The sequence below is a fragment of the Narcine bancroftii genome, chromosome 10 (genome assembly GCF_036971445.1).
Source record: "Narcine bancroftii isolate sNarBan1 chromosome 10, sNarBan1.hap1, whole genome shotgun sequence".
Taxonomy (NCBI): Eukaryota; Metazoa; Chordata; class Chondrichthyes; order Torpediniformes; family Narcinidae; genus Narcine; species Narcine bancroftii.
This window is the reverse complement of record NC_091478.1, coordinates 13629469-13648718: the sequence shown is the minus strand read 5'-3', so window position 1 is coordinate 13648718 and position 19250 is coordinate 13629469. Positions and strand designations below refer to the sequence as shown.

The 19250-nt window shown below is 38.4% G+C and overlaps 1 protein-coding gene across 41 annotated transcripts in view; it reads right to left on the bottom strand.

Moving 5' to 3' along the window:
- tcf7l2 (transcription factor 7 like 2) overlaps positions 1–19250 on the bottom strand; it is a 182212-nt gene that overhangs the window by 44490 nt on the left and 118472 nt on the right. For 2 of the 41 annotated variants that reach the window (XM_069899949.1, XM_069899930.1), the window contains exon 1: positions 3022–3144. The exons of the other annotated variants lie outside the window; for them this stretch is intronic. In XM_069899949.1, coding sequence (XP_069756050.1) covers positions 3022–3144 — 123 coding nt within the window. Of the gene's footprint in view, positions 1–3021; positions 3145–19250 lie in introns of those variants that run through there. 41 annotated transcript variants of the gene reach the window in all.

Genomic DNA, 19250 nt, shown 5'->3' with positions numbered 1-19250 from the left:
AAAATTTATATATCAGAATCAAGTACCATGACCATACAAGTCCGTTTTTAGAAAGTTTCATTTGTTTTAATATTTATTCAATGAACATTTGTTGTGCAACCAAATTCCTGCAGTTACCTCTCCAAGATAGTTGCTAAATTAGCTGCATGTTTTTTTTTAAATACAGGTTATTTGGTATTTAAATAAGTCTTGGATAAATTTGAGATTTAATTCACACATTGAGTTATTCTGGGCTGTTGTCTGAAACATAAAAATATTTTATTTATAGTGCAGCTACTTAGATGATTGTTGGTTTATTTCCGTTTGATAACATTGAGCTGGAGGGCAGAAAGGTTGTGGTTTACAAAGCAGTTATCATTTCTTACAATGCACATATGCTTATTGAGAGGAGCCTTGAGCATCAATCTTTTCAGCAAAAGAAAAAAATCAATTTTCACTTACAGCAATTCATCGAACATACAAAAGAGTTTCACCGAGACTGCAGCACAATGACTGAACTCGGTGTAGGACGTATGTGCCAGACTGGACAAGTAGTTAAAGGAAAGTTAACTGACAGGCGATGATCGATTGGTGTTTCAGGTTGACAAATTCCTGCAGAATAAGACATCTGCCAAGCATGTGACCTGATAAATAGGACCAGCGTAGCTAAAATCCAAGGATTCATTTCAGTGTAAACTAAAAAGCATTCTTGTGCAAGTAGAAAAATGTGAAAAAGAGTCCCTGAAACAATTTCATACATTAACAATAAAGAATTACTATTTTTTATTACATTTTCATGGAGTTTAAAACATATGGAAAATGACAACATCATTTTTATACCCATCATTTTGCCCAGAGCATTTAGTACCATTAATGTAGCTTCAATCAGTGAAATTACCATATTGAGTGATTAAGCAACAAAATATAATTGAGGCCCTTTTAATGGGAGCACCCGCACAAAGAACAAAATGTTTCCTTTGCCCAACTATTATTAAGAAATTTTGAGTGGAAATCAATTGCGCATCAGAAGTTTCAGAAATCAAGGCATTTAATTGATCTTTAACAGTTTTGTCATACAAGAAGAGATCGGCTTTGTGTTTGTCAGGAGTGCACAAACTGAAGTCAAGATGAAGTGGCCCGATCGAGGTTAAATCGGTTAAACTGTTACCGGCTATAACGGTCTCCCTCCTCAGTCAGTAATGGAGACCATTTCGGCTTTTCAAAATTGAGCTAAAAAATATTCCTATAAACTGCTAGTATCGCTATTAAAATCGATTGGGATTAATATCAGCTAATCCAGTAAATGCTCCTCAAATATCAAAATTCTATCACTGTCTAGGATGTATTTTCTCAGGATTAAAAAAAAAATTACCCAGATAATGTAAAAGCAGGGATGGAATGTAGAATTGGTGCTGAAACATGTTAAAATGTTCCAGGAAAAACTGATAATCGACAAGGTGAACTTGGGATTTGATACAATAAACACTGTATTTGAGTGTTTTAAAAAAAAATTAGCTGCGACTTCACTGAAACAAAACTCGTACAATCGAAAAACATGCCAACCTTTCTCTGCAACTTTTTCTACCAATTAGTATCAGGTCAACACACATAACTGATGTTTTAACTAATTCCTTCAACTGCTTAATATTTGCGATAAAAAGTTCCATTGCGGGTGTTCACATCTGAGGAATTGTAGTTCCTCAGAGATGGTCAATGTCATTTATGTTGTTTACATGAAATACAGCGAGAATAAAAATGTTTTGTCTTAATTACATCGGGGCGGGTGGGCAGAAATACCCTAAATATTTATCAGCGAAAAAATAAAACTTCAGCCTTTAAATGCTCATTTTATTTGTTCTGGTGGTGTATTCAAAACATCTGGCACTAATTTTGCTCATTGCAGGAAAAGGAGAGCCTGTCAACAGTGGAACATATACATACATGCATTTGCAATATGCACACAAATAAAAACTTCCAACGTATTTAAATGAAAAAATAATGGTGCCTTTTTAAAATCCAACAATAAAATGTATTATCAAACCTAAATCAGTGTTTTGGTATGTTCTAAAATATCAATAAAAGGAAGATTTTTGTTGCACGACTCCACACAGCAGTAACGGAAACCAAAACCTCAAAAGTGAGGCTTCCTGAAAACTCAAAAGGAATCTTCAGAAATACTCTGGAAATACTCCATTTTAAAGTAAAATTATTATCCAATGCCTCACAAAAATATGAAAGCACTGAGGGGGGAAAAGAACTTATTAACAATGATTCTACAAATAAATTATTAAATCTGATGCAAGCCTTGCTTCTCATAATTTATATAAACTATTCAAACCAATATCTGTGCAATTTTGGAGAGGATCACCAAAAAGGAAGCAATTACTCGGTGCTTTTTTTTAGACTGGAAATTGTAAAGCATTTAAAAATTAAAATACTGTTTTTCGTGATCCAATTGATGGATCTGATTGTAATGAGTTAATTAAAAAAGCCATACCTCCCCCTTCAAAATGACACTCGGATAGTAAAAGGAAACAGATCTCTTTTTATTGTTGCTTTTATACATGATTTGCATATTGTTGTATCGAAAAAAGATTTGACAATTGAGCCACATTAAAACTCTCAATGGCACCAGATGAGTAGATTTCAAATTAACTTTAAAAATATAATTAAACTAATTGGAATCCTGACAGTGGGATGTCGGAATTTATCAGGATCTTAAAAATGTAAATTTTGCACTAAAATCTGTATGTAAAATATCTCAAACAGGACAGCTGGAGAGAAATAAAATCAGCATCGAGATGGTTAAAACAACTTTCCCCAGCACAAACGCAATGCAATGTTGCCTACGATTGTTTTTTTTTGTTTCTTCTTCACAGAAGAAATTCTTGTGAAAGCAGTGTTACAAAGGTCACAGTTTCAAGTGTTGGATAGAAGGTCGCTACCTGAGCTGACCAACTCTTCACCACAGTGACTGGCCTTCTCTGAAGCCCATCGGGTGAAATAAAACATAACCGTGCACTGTAGCAGACTGTAACTTACCCAGCTGTTTAGATTGAGATGCCAGCAACCAAACTGATGGAAAAAGGAGAGCCCAGAGGCTAATGTTCCTCTTTTATTGTTACTTTCTTCCATTCCCAGCAAAACTGCATCCCTCGGGTACATGCCGCTTTGTCTTCTGTTGGCTCTTAACCTCCACAACTTTCCCCCCTTTCTCTCTTGCCTTGGTGCCGACTGCGCTTTTGTTTCTTCCTGGTTTTTCTAGCGTTTTTTTTTTAAAGTACTAAAAAAAGATGTCTCAAAAGATCAAGAGCTTCCCAGTTCTGTGGCCTGGTGTTTTTAGAACCAACATCCTCATTCAAGTTTGCCGTTGGTTGCATCTTCGTCCGGGCGCAATCCTATACCTGCTGTACAGCAGGGACCAAAATTTAGGACAAATGATAACAGACACTGCATCAAAATGCTCACTTAGGAATGAGCAAGACCGCACACACGGGTATAACCTCTTGCGTACTATTTATTTTCTTTTCAAAGCCTACAACTCTCCTAGGATTACCAAAATGACAATGCTGCAACTCTATATGGAAAGGTATCAATAAGAGCAGGAGAGAAGAGACAAGCAACGGTTAAGGGAGCATGATCAACAAACTGTAGCATGCAGTCACATCTGTGGGAATGTCAAATCCCTCATGCTGAAGTTCTGGGGGTAGAACTGCGAGTGAGATACATCACATATATATGATATAAACGATATGTCTATATATCTATCTGTCCATATAACTATATATTGTATAATCTAACCATATATAAAATCATACACAAAAAGACACCTGTGAGGTCTTGCCATTAATGCCCACAGGTTTTTTTCTTATTAATGTAGTAAATGTAAAGGGGAGAAAGCACTAGACCTTGCTACAGCTTCTCTTAGCTGACCTCAGCTACATACAATATACAAGAGCAGCTTTTGTATTGCAAAGATTCTTTCTGAGCTGCTCTTTGCATTCTGCTTCCCGACGCTAATTGCATCGCCAAACAAAACCCTCTCAATCTTAAAATTGTGTGTGTGTGTGAGAGAGAAGAGAGGAGAGAGAGAGAGAGAGAGAGAGAGAGAGAAAGAGTGTGTGAGAGATAATAAAAGGAAAAGTACAGAAATGTCCGTCTCTCTCTCTCTCTCCCCCCCCCCCCCCCCCCCCCCCCCACCACTGTTAACACTAAACCAAATATCTGAAGTTAGGTGGCATTTAGCATCCAGAATCCACCCCTGCCCCTTCACCTCACAGGATTCTGAAAAAACCCCAAGTTTTGGAAAAATAAACTACAGGGAGGGAGAGAGAGAGAGAGAGAGAGAGAGAGAGAGAGAGAGAGAGAGAGAGAGAGAGAGAGAGTTTTTTTATCTCAGTTATGAGGTAGCACAGAACATTTAACACACCTTTCCTCTTCTGTCCACACAGAGCAAGGGAAATGACAAGAACTGGAGAAACAAAACAGTGTGCAGTTTTCCCCCCTCTTTATTTAGCGCTCCACACTAATCTGGCCTTCGCGTGCAATGTGTCGGCCAGAAATCTTTAAGGCCTTAATACCAAAACAAAACCTTTGAATTCCCTTTATATGGTGCAATACAGTCACTAACAATGGCAATGAGGCTGCAGTTTGACATGTAAAAAGCCCAACACTGAGGCAGCTAATTGCATTCCCTCCCTCCATTCACAGTGGCCACCACACTCCAGCAGCTTCCTTTGTCACACGTGCAATTTCTTAAGTAAACTGGGAGTTTGGTGGCCAGTGATGGACAGTTACTAATCATTTAGCACAATAAAGCAGTAAGTGCAGCAGAAAGGATGGGCAACTTCAACACAGCTTTCTTTGGGATTGGAGGATGCGAGAAGTAAAAGGACCAGGTCGAAGGCTTGCCACACAGGCGACGGAAGGTGAACACTTAAAATACCAGACCCTTTCAGCTCACATATTTACCTTGCAATTAGTGAGGTGTGTGGGGAGAAACAGCTATTTGGGGTGTGGGGGGGGGGGGGGGGGGGGAGGAGGTGGAATGTAGAGGGAAAGGGAGAGAGGAAAAAAACTGTGGGAAAGGGAGAATGCAAATTCTACTTGCCACATCAGATCAGCTTCAGACCTTGTGTTAAGTAAAACGTAAATACGTTCTTCACTCAACAGTTTTTTTTAAAAAGTTTGGTTCTTTTTAAAATTATAATTAAAATGAAACAGGCAGCAAAACAAGTTAGCATTTTTGTTTATCATAGCACTTCCCATATAGCTCAGCACCCGGGGCCTCTTAAATTGTTCTAACTTACCATTTACACCTACTCAAATTACGATGCTCCACACTGCCTGAATTCAAGCATGCTGCCGTTCCTGAGATACAGTGCAAATCAGCCAGCTCTTCATGGTGTGGGCAGATCCACTGGAGGGCAGCACCCTACCTGAACCACTTAGAGCCGAGATGCTGCCGATAGGGGAACGAAGCGACTGCATCCAACTCCAGCTCTCCAAGAAAAGATGCTCAAGTTCAGGTCTATTCAGTGGATTACCTTGCTTTACAGTAAAGAGGTAATGAGTCGCCAGTGCTCATTTGATCAAAAGCAGCCCCCACCAACAGCTCTCCACAGTTTAGAAAAGAACAAAACATCAGCTGTCGCTTACTTGGCAACATTAGAACCAGTTGTAGCTTCTATAATGTAAAATTGACTGGTATTTTGAACCCACTGACCAAAAAAAAAATCACCACTCACTCCTCCCCCCCTCAAAAAAAAACTTGCAGTATAAAAAAAAAACTAACCTACCTTTTATATTTCCCCACACATCCAGTTCAGTTAAACACGCTTGTCGGAAAATGCCAAACTGCAATAATTTTCACACATTGAATCGAAGTTATAAAAGAAAAAAAATCAACTTGAAGAATATCTGTACTCTTAATGCTTACAACTGGCGTATGTGGCAAGCGGCTCCATGAAGCTTCACTGCCCACTTTTGAAGCCTACGTTACTAACACACGCAGAATGACACCGCTGAGCGCCTTTAAAGAATACTAGGGAAAAAATGACTATTGATCTTCAAATGGCGATAATTGAAAAGATCAAAAGATTAAACAAAATCAAAAAATGCGCTGACTTACCATGTTATGCCTTTTTTGTTACAACTTGGTTGAAATTTCAGTCAAACAAGCTTCATCGGAGGTGTCAAATTTTTTGGCGGACTGTGATCGTATTACTTCCGCAGTCTTGCCTCACAATACTTCAGAACTTTTTACCTAGCTTTGGTTTACTTTGAAAGCTGCAGCTCAGTAAACCAGCACAAATTATCTTGCCACCTTCTACAGCTCTGATGCTTTGGCCGCTAACTTTGGAAGGCCCTTTACTACTGCATCAAAATTAGCATTGTCAAAGCAGTTAATGAATATTAATACTGTATTTGTCATTGGAGCTGGCCTGATGCTGAACTCCGAGCCATCCATCAGGGACAAGATTAAGAACACAATTATTTCTGACTGACAGGGTCCAAATCTGCTAGATTTTTTTTGTTGCAAATCTAAAAAAAAGAGACAAAAAAAATAACATCTTATGGGTTCCCCCTGGGGACTAACAGTCAGATTAATACACTTTTAATGAAGTGAAGGCTATTAAGTATGAAGAAAAAGCAAACAAGATGTACAAGTCGAACTTACAAATGCGGCAAGGTGGCTGATAAAAATTAAAAGAATCACATATCTTTTTCGACAGCTGTCTGAAATTTTTCTTCAGAGCTTTCTGGAATGAAGAAAGAATCTTTCTTCCCAAATTTACATCATTTGAATAAGGAATGCACTGTTATAACCCACTTGGGATAATTGTCTCTATCTTACATCTCAACAAGATCAACTCAAAGACCAAATCCTAAATAATTCCTACACAAATATTCTAATCAACACTTCCTTAAAAGCAATGGACAAATCATGATTATTCTCTTGCTCACATCTGCATAATAAACCACATCAAAAACATTTGGCAACAAAAAAAAAAGAGCAGTTTCTGTGCACACGTTGTTATGGTATATCATAACACAGACTGCCAAGAAAAATTACCTTGAACACATGATAAAGGATGAACAGTACATTTAGATGCATTGCCCAAACCATAAGAACAACTTTTGACACTGGTAATTGTTTTTTGAGGGAATTTGGGGGGAAAATTATTAAATCAACCAAGTTCTCTTGCACTTACAGTGAAAGCATAACAAAGGGCTTAAGCCCGAAACGTCGGTTATGTACCTTTATCTTTGCCTTATAAAGTACTCTGTTTGACCTGCTGAGTTTCTTCAGCTTTGTGTTTTTATATTCTGTGTTTGAAGACATGTGTCCTGTCTTACTTAAAACACATGGTATGTATCATTTTTCTCACCACCACCACCAAGTTTTACTCCTTTCATTTTAGTTGATTTGCACATGATTTACACATTTAAAAATGAGCTATGGAAAATGTCCATGACATTAATACACCGGTAGGATTGATAATGGGAAACAACAGAAGTTTAGATGTGCTATTTTTTTTTTTATTGAAAAAAAGGGTGTCTGGACTGCCGTCATTTGAATTGCAAACCTAAAATGTTTAAATTTCTCAGCCACCCTTCGAGCATAATCCCGAAACACCAAAAGCGGACAAGCAAAGGATCGGTCTTATCCCCGCTCACAGGACTCATTTTCCTTTCTCTACAATGTTAAACCTTTGAATGCCATTTCATTTAGAAGGTGATTTAAGGTTGGGGGAAGAGCAGGAGGAAGTTTATATAAAAAAAAACCCACTGAAATCTGACAGATGCAATGGTTAATGCCATCTGACCAGTGAAATGAGGGTGTCTGGGTCAAGCAACTATGGCGAACTAATCTACTGCTCTCACTGACCACCCTACTGGCTGTCCCTAATACCATTAGCAATCGTTAGATGAACATTCTAAATTGGAGTTTTGTTCTCCAATGAGACACCCTGACCCCGATGCAACAACCCTGCAGCTCCATATGCAGATGGTAAATCTCCTGAAAACACTCCTTTCAGCTTTTAAGATTTTCTTCCCGTGCAAGTGTCCTTTTCTTTCAAACTATTCTCTTTGGCGCACCCCCCCCCCCCTCGCTTGGGAATAAGCTCTACTAACTTGAAGATGTGTCCATTTCTCTTGCCAGTTGCTTGCACCATTCAATTTCAGCTGATAAATTTGGAACAATCTGTTGCATTTTACTGGTCTTTCTGCAAATTACTTATTAAAAAAACACACTGTGCATTCTTTAGATGGGGGGGGGGGATGTGAATGGAGCACAAGCGACAATGGAAAACATTTGGGAATACGGTACTGCCAGATTTGAGGCATTCAAACCCCAGTCAAGTTAGAGACTGCAGTTTCTGTAGCAGTGGGCGCAGAAAGCATTTGCCTGACAGAACATTTACGGCAGACAGCTCCCGCTACCTCTACTTACGCAGCACGATCACATCAGCCCTAGTATCAAATTAACTCACTGACTTTGAAAGTTATTGATCTGCTATTAAGACACTAGTGAACTTCATGAAATCAGTGCTGTAGGTGCAGTGAAGACTTCAAAGTCTCGCACAGACACATAAAACAAGTTGCTTTGATCTTTTTTTTTACTATCCGCAGAGGGTTTAAAGCCCAGTTCTCGACGTGCTGGTTTTCACACTCGTCAGGTCTGATTTTTTTTATACCAACAGACAGCTTGATAATGTTAATAGTACAGATTTTAGCAAACAACTAATTCTAAACTAATATCTTAATCTGTCCAGACAAACAGCATCATTTAAACATGTCAAACAAAACCAATTTTGCCTTTATTACTGCCTGCACTGCAGGAACCAGGAATTTTAAATATTAGCAGAACAGACAATAAAGATTCTGCTTTTTATTGCATTCACAATTTTAATCAAGGTGAGAATAAATTTGCACAGACATACATTTGTGTTATGCTCTTAGGTGAAGGGCTGCTCATATTTATAATAGCACTGCAAAAGATCAGAAGGAAACAGTATTTTATTTTATGGATTTATTGAATTAAATGCAAAATCTTATAATTATTATTCAAAGATTTAAAGAAAAACTGGATTCTAACAAAATAACCAAAAGGCTATCCAAATAAAAATCTGTAATGTTTAATAGCATTGGTGTCAGAACAGCGACTACATACAGAAAAATATAGGAAGGGCATGAAAAATAAAGAAGATCGAAACTGCTTCAATAGACTAGGGAATTATTTTTATGATGACAAAACAATTGAAATACAAAAGTCTACATGATTAAATGATTTAAATTAGTCCCCAGATCACCCATTAGAAACAACAATTATTTCTTGTCGACAGAACGCACCACATGCCAACATGAAAAATTAAGATATTGCTAAATAACACATTGAGGTTGCAAATTAAAAATTTTGCGTGTTTGCAAAAAAGAGAAATTGATTAGTTTTTGTTTACAAAATCTGTTACACTCTGCAAATTATTAATTGTACCTAAGAATGAAATTGTTTAAAGTTAGGAATATGTGAGCTTAAAGGCTACATTGATTTTAAAACACGTTCAGAAGTGACAATTTGTGTACTTACAGAGCGCATCAAATGATAACGAGAGAAAGGATGTTACTATAGACAAAAATCAACTGCAAAGGTCCACCATGATTTTGCCATTGAAATCTAGAAGTGTCTCATGCAAATTTACTGCAAAAAAAAATTCTCATCTTCAGTCAGTTCTTACCAAAACACGGTTCACTAATGAAATCATCTGCAATACAATTCAGGAACAAATTAACTTTTTGTACTAGCTGCTAGGGTCCCACTTACAATTCTAATGAAGTCAACACTCCAATAAGATGTGTTCAGAAAGTTTCCTGGGCCACCAGCTCAGAGATCCTTTTCACCAATTAGTGCAAAGAAAAAGGGGAGAGTGCCCTACTCAAAGAGCTAGGCCTTACGGCAAATCTGTCATGTCGACTGAATTGATCAACGAGACTGGTATTTCTAATGGCATCTTGACAGGAAAAGTCAGCCATAGGGAGCCACCTGCGTTACTCTTTGCAGACAGCTAGCTATAGAACTAGATACCGATCTCAGGCAGAATCTTTTACTAACAATTTGGGAGGAACAATCCGATTTCTGCAGCAATACAACGTGTCATTCTGCAATCACCACCTGGTTTCTTCCCTTTTTCCAGATAAAAGGCACCTCTACAGAAAGCCAATTTATCAGAAAATCCAGAGGTTACTAAATAGTGAAAATGATCCACTTCATCGGACATCAATTAATCAAGCATAATTGTTATACTTATGGATTCCTATTCTGTAATGTTAAGCAGAACATAGATTTTACAACATAGGTTATCACAGATGATACGTAAAGGACTTTTTTTGTTGGTCAGAGCAATTTTCCTAATTCAATGATACAACATCAGCAACCTTGGGGATCAGTTCTTGAGTCCTTAAGGAGCTCATGAGCTGCATAACCACAGTGTTACAAAAGAAATGTAAGAGTATGGATGGTCCGAGCCACACCAGCCATGATACATTTTCTTGTTAAACACATATTAGATCCAGTTTGTAATGCAAGTCAAAAACACTTGGATTGTAAATCACGTATCAACACCTTTCTAGCTCTCATCAGTCAACGAGATTCTCAGGACTTTATCTGCAGCCTGCGGCGGTGGCTTTGCCCAGGGACGTGCACCAAGAGAAAAATTTTCATTGAGTTAGCATTTCAAATGGCTAAGTGAAAGGAAGCTCTAACTGATCATAGCCTGCGGAATTAATTGGCTGGCCTCTGAATAATGTCGCTCTTCGAACATCCTTGAGAGCCGAGCAGTAGTTTTGTGCAGCGGCTTCAAATAAAAAGCGCTGAGGGGTGGAAGGCTTTAGCGTATTTCCCTGAAGACCACGAAAATAGAACCAGCAAACCTTGCCCAACTAATCATTTGTTAATTAAATGCACAATTCCATTAGGTGGTCCTCTGTCGAATTTCAAAATTGCGAGAACAAAAGATTACAACGGTTCCAGACGTATGTGCAGGACGCTGCGTATTAATGCAATAAGCGCAGCTGGAAAACTTCTGTTTTAACTGAGTAAAATGTAAAATATTGTCGGCTTCTTGCCACTGTTAAAACAAAGGACTCAAGTAGATGCCATGTTGCTACTTGTTCCATTCTGCAGGATTAAAGTTTGAGGGGTTTTTTTTTTAATTGTTCCATCAAAGGGTATGCAGTGACCCTGCTTGATATCGTCATACCTCTCTTTAAGAGGCATCTTAATCTAATCTTTTTAAGATTCTTTGCTTGCAAACTCAAAACACCATTATAAATAGGCATTGTTGATCACCCCTGAGAGACTGGGCACCTGCCTTTCGCTGACCAAGACAGTAGACCTCCAGATATGCAGCTGTTTACGCAACTAAATAAGCTCCGTATAGCAAATCATGGGGCTGGGGGTGGAGGAGGAATTGAAAAGATGAGATTAAGAATCTTCGCAAATGTTCCATCTTTCGTTATCGACTGCAGCCTAGCATGAGGTGTCAATTTTCAGCTCTAAAGAGAGGACACAAATTCGCAGCGGTCCCATTATGCGGTCTCTTCGCTCATTGTATATTCCGTCAACGAAGTCAATCTTATTAACTTCCGCTCTGGTTCACACATGACATTTTCTTCAATTTTCTTGCCAACATCAAAAACATCAATTAGCAGCTAGAAAATAGGAAGGAACAAATGACAGGGCCCGATAACGTCAACTATTTGAAACAGAGGGTAAATCTATTCTGCAGTATTGAATGCATTCATTACCAATTCATTTTCAAAGAAGACTTCCAAATAGCAAAGAAAATTAAATTTATCATCCAGAAATGTTACAAAATTGTTTGCTTTTTAAAAAAAAAATCATATACCTATTGTACCATTTTTGAATACAATCTGAAGAAGTATGTCTAGTTTCAGCAGGGCTGAGGCAACTTCGAGAGAAGTTGAATTCCGCAGAATTCAGGACACGTTCAGAAACATGAAATAACCTACCATACAGTGATGTATGGAAATATTTCTGCATTTTATTGGTCTAATTTTTATAAATTAGAGTTACAAGATCAGTTCATCCATCAAAATAAGACAAAAATTACAAACTTTTATGTTTTGTTCAGGAGACTTTATTGGACAACTGAATGTATCTAAAATAATAATACAGAAAACTTTGTTTTACAATACCTGAGTAAAATCCATTTCTGCTGAAATCCCTACTTTATGAGGAGGCTTTCATGGTTGTAATTATATCTATTCGAGAGTGAATAAAAGCAAATTTAGCGGCTGTTGAAGACTACTGCTCGGAATTAATGTGAACAGAAAAGAACAGCTACACCAAATAAACAGATCACTTTCCTCTGGCCATTGATTTCTTGATCTTTTGACATTATTTACGAGCTTCCTATTCACTTTCCTGTCTTTTTTCCAATGTCACAAAGGAAAAATGTCTAAACAGCTGATGGCAGGATTATCAATTAGCTGTCAAGATTCTGCTTTCCAGCCCTGAACAATACCTGCTATAATGCCGAAGATCGGTAATACAGCTAGACGCATCTAATACAGTACTCCCTCCACACTGACTGGGATAGCAGAGTGGCAAGTCTTGAATGAAATTTGTGTCTCGAACATTGCTACAAATATATTGATTTATCTGGTTGTAACCAAATACGTTTAGTAAATTATAATTAAGAATTTATATTGAATATCAGATAACATCGACTCACAAATACACATTTTTTCAACTCAAAATACAGGGTGGTAGTAGATGGGTTGTTCGATTCCAACCACAAAAGCCCTTGTAAACACATTCCATTGGCATTGTATTAATTTCTTTTAGTGCATGCTAGAACATAACGTTGGTGTTCCTTGGTGTTCTGTTTGCATTGGAGTGGGGGTATAATATCGCAACGCAAGGATGGCTGCACTTATTCCAACAAACTGTGGTAGACATTTCCACATGAAACATAGCTCTGCTTTTTAAGACTTGCAGCTGTGCAATTGAGTGTCAGTCAAAAGGCAATTTATTCACCATTTTAAAAGGTATCTGTGAGCCTTCCTCTACAGTTAGTGCTAATTTAACAAATTATTCTAAAAAACCCAACATTTTCTATTAAAATGTTTTTGAACGCTAGCTCTAGTTAAAATTTCAATTGTAAGAGTGGCTAATAATTATGAGATAATAAAGCAAACGAGTCATTACAGTAGTTAAGAGTTAACAAAAATAACGTAGGATGAATCACATTTCAAATCATAAAAGTACATCTCAACTAAAATAAAATATTTTTAAAATCATTCCAATTTATTTAACAATTGTGTGCCTCTTACTTTCAGTTTCCAGAATTCAACAATTCTTATTAAAACTGACAGCACAAGCTCTGCAAGATGCAAAAATAAAATCACTGCTCAAAGTGGCTCAAGGGGATGATATTTAGAGGTTTTGTCATATTTAAAACCAATGCCATTGCTGGATAAATTATTCTATGTTTTCCGACTGTCTGAGTGTTCCGTGGTACCTTTTTTAAAAAAATTTGCATACTCCTGATATTGGGCTGGAGTTGCAAGTACTTTTAAAACATTTCATTGGAACATCCTGGACAATAAATCATCCTGCATATTTGTGGAGCACTAAGAAAGAAAGAAAGAAAGAATCTTCAAAGATTCCCCCCCCCCAACACTCTAACATCCTGCTATCTGCGGGGGGAGGGGGGGGGGTGAGAAAAGCATTCTCGATCTGCAGAGCATCCAGCTATCCACCACTGCAGAAAATTCTTAAATATTATCACAGCTATGCTATATAACATGAAACAGCAACGTTAGAATTCCTATTTTAACTTGCTTCTCTCCCCCCCACCCCCCCAGTTAAGCATGAAGATTTCTAAACCTATGGGCAAAGTTAATTTCCAATATTCTGCAGACAAATTATTAGGTTTGTGTTCATTTACATCACTATTTAGGGTAATGAGATCAATTTTTTTTATTGCTGTGTAAATACCAATTCTCTCATTGACCAGGCAGCAGACAGTAACCACAAGCTACTGATTACCGGTATTTGCGGTTGTGGTTCTGCACCATGCTCTGTCCTTGAAGCTGATGCCGCACACGAATCCATTAAGAGTGTTCGTGCTCTTGATCTATTATTTACAAAGAAAACCCTCCCCTTGCCTAAGTGGCCCCTACACTTCAGCCCTCATTACAAGATTATTTTTAGACTTGCAAAAACCCCAAACACAGTTTAATCAGACCGATAGCACCTACATCCTGTCCAATCTTGTTGCGAGAGATTTCAGAAATCCAGCATTCCTACCAAACACTGTAAATCTGAGCAACATTATACTGAACATCCAAAATCACACGTAATCAATCAGCTGAGACCATATGTCACTTGACCATTTTGAATCAAGATTTAACAGTTTCCCACCTTATATACATTTCACCGTACATCTTGTTGGTTGCTATACTTTGAGGCTGCCTCTTTGGCTATGGAACGTTTTAATTAAAAACCATTCTCTAGCATTTTGTACATTTTAAGGAAATCACTGAAAGGATTCAATTAGTGCTTTTTGTTTGTCCACCATATGAGAAACATTATTGACCACACTGCTGCTAAACTTAGTTATGCTTTATTAAAGTATTCATATTTCAAACATGCAAGACAATTTAAATTCACAAGTTCTCCTTTTGAATCACATCACCTCCTCAGTAAATCACAAGTATTTTTTAAAGTTGCAAGTTACAGACCACAGATTAATCCCCACTATTCTATTCTTAATCATGCCACTTTTATATTTCGAAATGAGACCATTTTTATTAAGCTGTTTGTTTTATTTGTTGTGAAGAGAGAACAGCACAGCAAAATACATGTTATGTGTTGATTAATTTGTACAATAATATTATAATTTGTACATCTCTGAAATCCCCAAAGTACACAAGGAGTTCAGGCTGCTTGTCTTAATCATTTTGGCATTTAAAAAGCAATTATTAATTCAATTTGTCTTTATTACAGCTACCAGCAACTGATGGATAACCATCACTAGATATGCTAGAGCTCTGCATGAGAGAGAAATGTACAACAATGCAATATTATAAATAGAGTGGTTAAAACAACTGCTGATGTTATATACCTGATACATCCCTTGAGGTGCACATCATTACCTTGGGCATGGTTGGTCCAGCCATCAATAAAAATACAAGGCAATGCACACTTATTTGAAAATACAGTAAGGAAGTCACATTGTACAAAACATGCTTAATGAAGGGATACTATCCATTTCCATAAACAAACAATTTAATCCACTTCCAAAGAAATATGCTAAACAATGTCTTTTTATTGCTTTTAAGAGACTGAATTCAATTGGTCAAATGGCTTCCCTCCTGCAGCATTTGGAATCTGTAATTTCCAGCCAAGGTAGCATTATTTTGGGTAGCCAGCATCCATGCCACATTCTGACAATTGCAACTGAATCAGCAAAGTTCCAAAAAACTGCAACATTGCAGCAAAAACCCGTTTGATTGCCCACGGCTACTCTGATTTTCCATTTCTATTTACAGTAAATCCCTGGACACCCAGCACCTACGGGGATTGGTAGATGCCAGATAAGGGTAGGTTGTGTGAGATTTTGTGGATTGGCGGACCAACGGCGAGGCGCATCAATTTGAAACTTGCAATTTTTTTCTACCCATTTTATTTTCCTTGATTTTGCTTGAGGCTGTCGGTTGTTTGAATTCCGGATACATGGGGTTTTACTGTGCTGAATGTTATACTGTCACAAGACATCCTTTTGCCTTTGTGGCTGAACATCTTCAAGCCATCTATATCTTGCCTAAATATCGGTTAACATTTGAAAGCATTTCTAGGTTCTGTTTATTTCATTATTAGTGGGTCAGAGGACCCAAATAGCCTCTGCATATCTTTGAAACTATTTGAAAGTTTTCTTGCTCTTTTTTACTTGTGATATTTCTAGCTAGGATTTAATAAATGGTGAACAGGAGGATATATATTTGTATAATTTTCAAAATTTTAAGCACCCCTCAGTTCCCTGATAACATTTTCTATTCAAGTTAGACAAGAACCTTTTTTTCCAATACAAAGGTAAAATTATACAGCTCCGTCATTGTCCTCTAAATGCCTTCTGCACCCACTTCACGTCTCCAACAACTGCACTAAACGAAAGCAGAAATAGGATGGTTTCAATTTTACCATATTACGTTATCCACAATTAAGATCAAGCATTTCAAAGCAAGTCTTTTCTTCTATTCTGTCCTCACCAATTTAATATTATCCAGACCACACACTCAGTATCACCAAAACTTTGGAGCTGATTGTTGATTTCAGGAAGGGAAAACTAGAAGTGTACAATCTATTGAGAGATCAGAGGTGCAGAAGGTGAGCAAAAATTTTAAGTTCTTGGATGTCACTATCTTGGAGGATTTTTCTTGGACTCAACACATTAATGGCATTGTGAAGAAAGCCTCTACTTCCTCCAGAGATTGTGGAGTTTTGGCATGACATCAAAAACCCTTGCAAATTTCTACAGTTGTGTGTTGGAAAGTGTGCTGACCAACTGCATCATGGTCTGGTATGGGGATCCCAAAGCCCCGAACAGAAAGCCCAGCAAAAGTTGGTGGATGCGGCCCAGGACATCACAGGCAAAACCCTTCCCACTATTGAGGTCATCTTTGGAGAACACTGCCGTTGGAGAGCAGCAGCAATTATCAAAGATCCCCACCACCCAGCACGTGCTCTGTTTTCGCTGCTACCATCAGGAAAGAAGTACAGGTGCCATAAGACTTGCACCACCAGGTTCAGGAACAGCTGCTCCGCCTCCACCAACAGACTCCTCAACAACAAACTCTGACTCATCTAAGGAGTCTTCCTTTTGCACTTTATTGATTTTTATCTCTCAGCATTGCACAAATGATTTGGTTACATGCATGCAGTACATTGAGTACAAAGAAAGTATTAAGTCAGTCTGGCCTTCAGGAAAAAGAATCTCAGGGTTGGATGTGATGTCATGTATATTCTCTGACAACATATCTGAAATCTGACTGAATTCAAAACTTATAGAGTAAAGACATATTATGAAAACTACTTCCTGAAGCCCATAATCACATTGGCCTTTCTGAATGTGCGAACAATGACTGAATATTATGAAGCAACTTGACTATGTGAACCTTCAATGGAGATTTCAGAAAGTGAATGACTTTGGTCAGCCACTAGAATTCAATTACAAGTGTCTGTCCAAGAAACACTAATTTCTACTGTGATGAAATGCTTTTAGAGGCCGGTCATGACCAGAATCAAGCAAAGATCTGCATCTGCTGCAATTCACCTATTGTCACAATCGCTCCACAGCAAATGCAATATCGTTGGCTCTCCGCTCAGTTCTGGATCACCTCGAAAACGGCAATTCCTAAATATGGCTGCTCTTCATCAACTACATTATTCCCTCAGTGATAGTCAAGAAGCTACAAACTTTTGGCCTCTGTACCAACTGGATCCTTGACTTTCTTGTTGGAGGACCACAGTTAGTACGAATTGGAAACAACTTCTCCTCCTCACTGATTATCAACACTGATGCACCCCAAGGATGCACCACTATTTATTATGCACCCACGACTGTGTGGCCAGACACAATTCCAAAGCTTGCCGGTGACATCACACTTGTTGGCAGGATCACAAACGGCAATGAGGAAGTGTACAGGAGGGAGATAGATCAGCTCCTTGAATGGTGTAACAACAACAACCTTGTGCTCAACATCAGCAAAGAAAGGGGATGATTGTGGACTTCAGAAGGAAGTTAGGGGAACACGACCCAGTCCTCATCGAGGGCTCAGGAGTGGACAGAGTCAAGAATTTCAATTTCTTGGGTGTCAACATCTCCAAGGATCTGTCCTGGAGTCTCAACGTTGATGCAATCACAAAGGCGGCTCACCAGCGGCTATACCTTGTGAGGTAGCTGAGGAGATTCGGTATATCACCCCGAAGACTCTCGTAAACTTCTACAGGTGTACCATGGAGAGCATTCTGGCTGGTTGCATCATTGCCCAGTATGAAGGTGCCAATTCACAGGACAAAGAATAAACTCCAGAGGGCTATTAATTCATCCTGCGACATCACAGGCACCAGACTTCACTCCATCGAGGACATCTTCACGAGATAGTATCTTTTTTTTAAAAAAAGCAGCCTCAAAGACCCCCACCACCCGGGCGGGCCGTGTCCTCTTCACTCTGCTACCCTCAGGAAAAAGGTACAGGAGTCTAAAGGCGAGCACTCAGCAGCACAAGGACGGCTTCCTCTCCACTGCCATCAGATTCCTGGATAATCAATGACCCAAAGAGACTGCCTTACTTTTTGTGCATTATTATTTTAATTTACACACACACACACACACACACACACACACACACACACACACACACACACACACACACACTAAAATAATATATATAGAGGTGTAAGATGGTTATAACATGAATGTTTGCCCTGTGATGCTGCCACAAAACACCAAATTTCGTAACATTAAATTCTGAATCCTGATAACAAGAAATCTTGTTGACTTTGTCCAATATGGGGAAGCACAAATTAACATTCGGGAATCTTCCTCCATATCATGCGCGATGATCCATATAGAACCACTACATATTTTAATATTCATTCTGACATTTTTGTCAAATCATAAACTCAATGTCAGATGACAATGTCTTGCCATGACGTGTTAAAAATGGGACACATGATCAACATGGCAGGCCACATCATGTTGGGCCATTCACCCCACCAAGCTCACGCTGGGTCCTACGGGCTGCGATTATGTTTGCCCCCCCCCCTCCCCACTGCAATTTATCTTCTTTCACAAGTACCCATTTTACCTACAGTAACTTAGTTTATTCATCTTCCAACAGATCTTTAGAATATGCAAGGAAAGTAGAGAACCTGCCCCCCCCTCCCCACTGCAATTTATCTTCTTTCACAAGTACCCATTTTACCTACAGTAACTTAGTTTATTCATCTTCCCACACATCTTTAGAATATGCAAGGAAAGTAGAGAACCTGGAGGTTAAGGAAAGAGCATGTAAGCGCCACACAGCTAGCACACAAGTCACTATTATGTTCTAGTCCCTAGAACAGTGAAGTAGTGCCACTATCTGATGCACCTCCATATTACACAGAAGGAGAAACAAATTTTTCATGGAAAATATTATTGCCTTGAAACATTGATTATTGCTTTCTCTGAACAGAT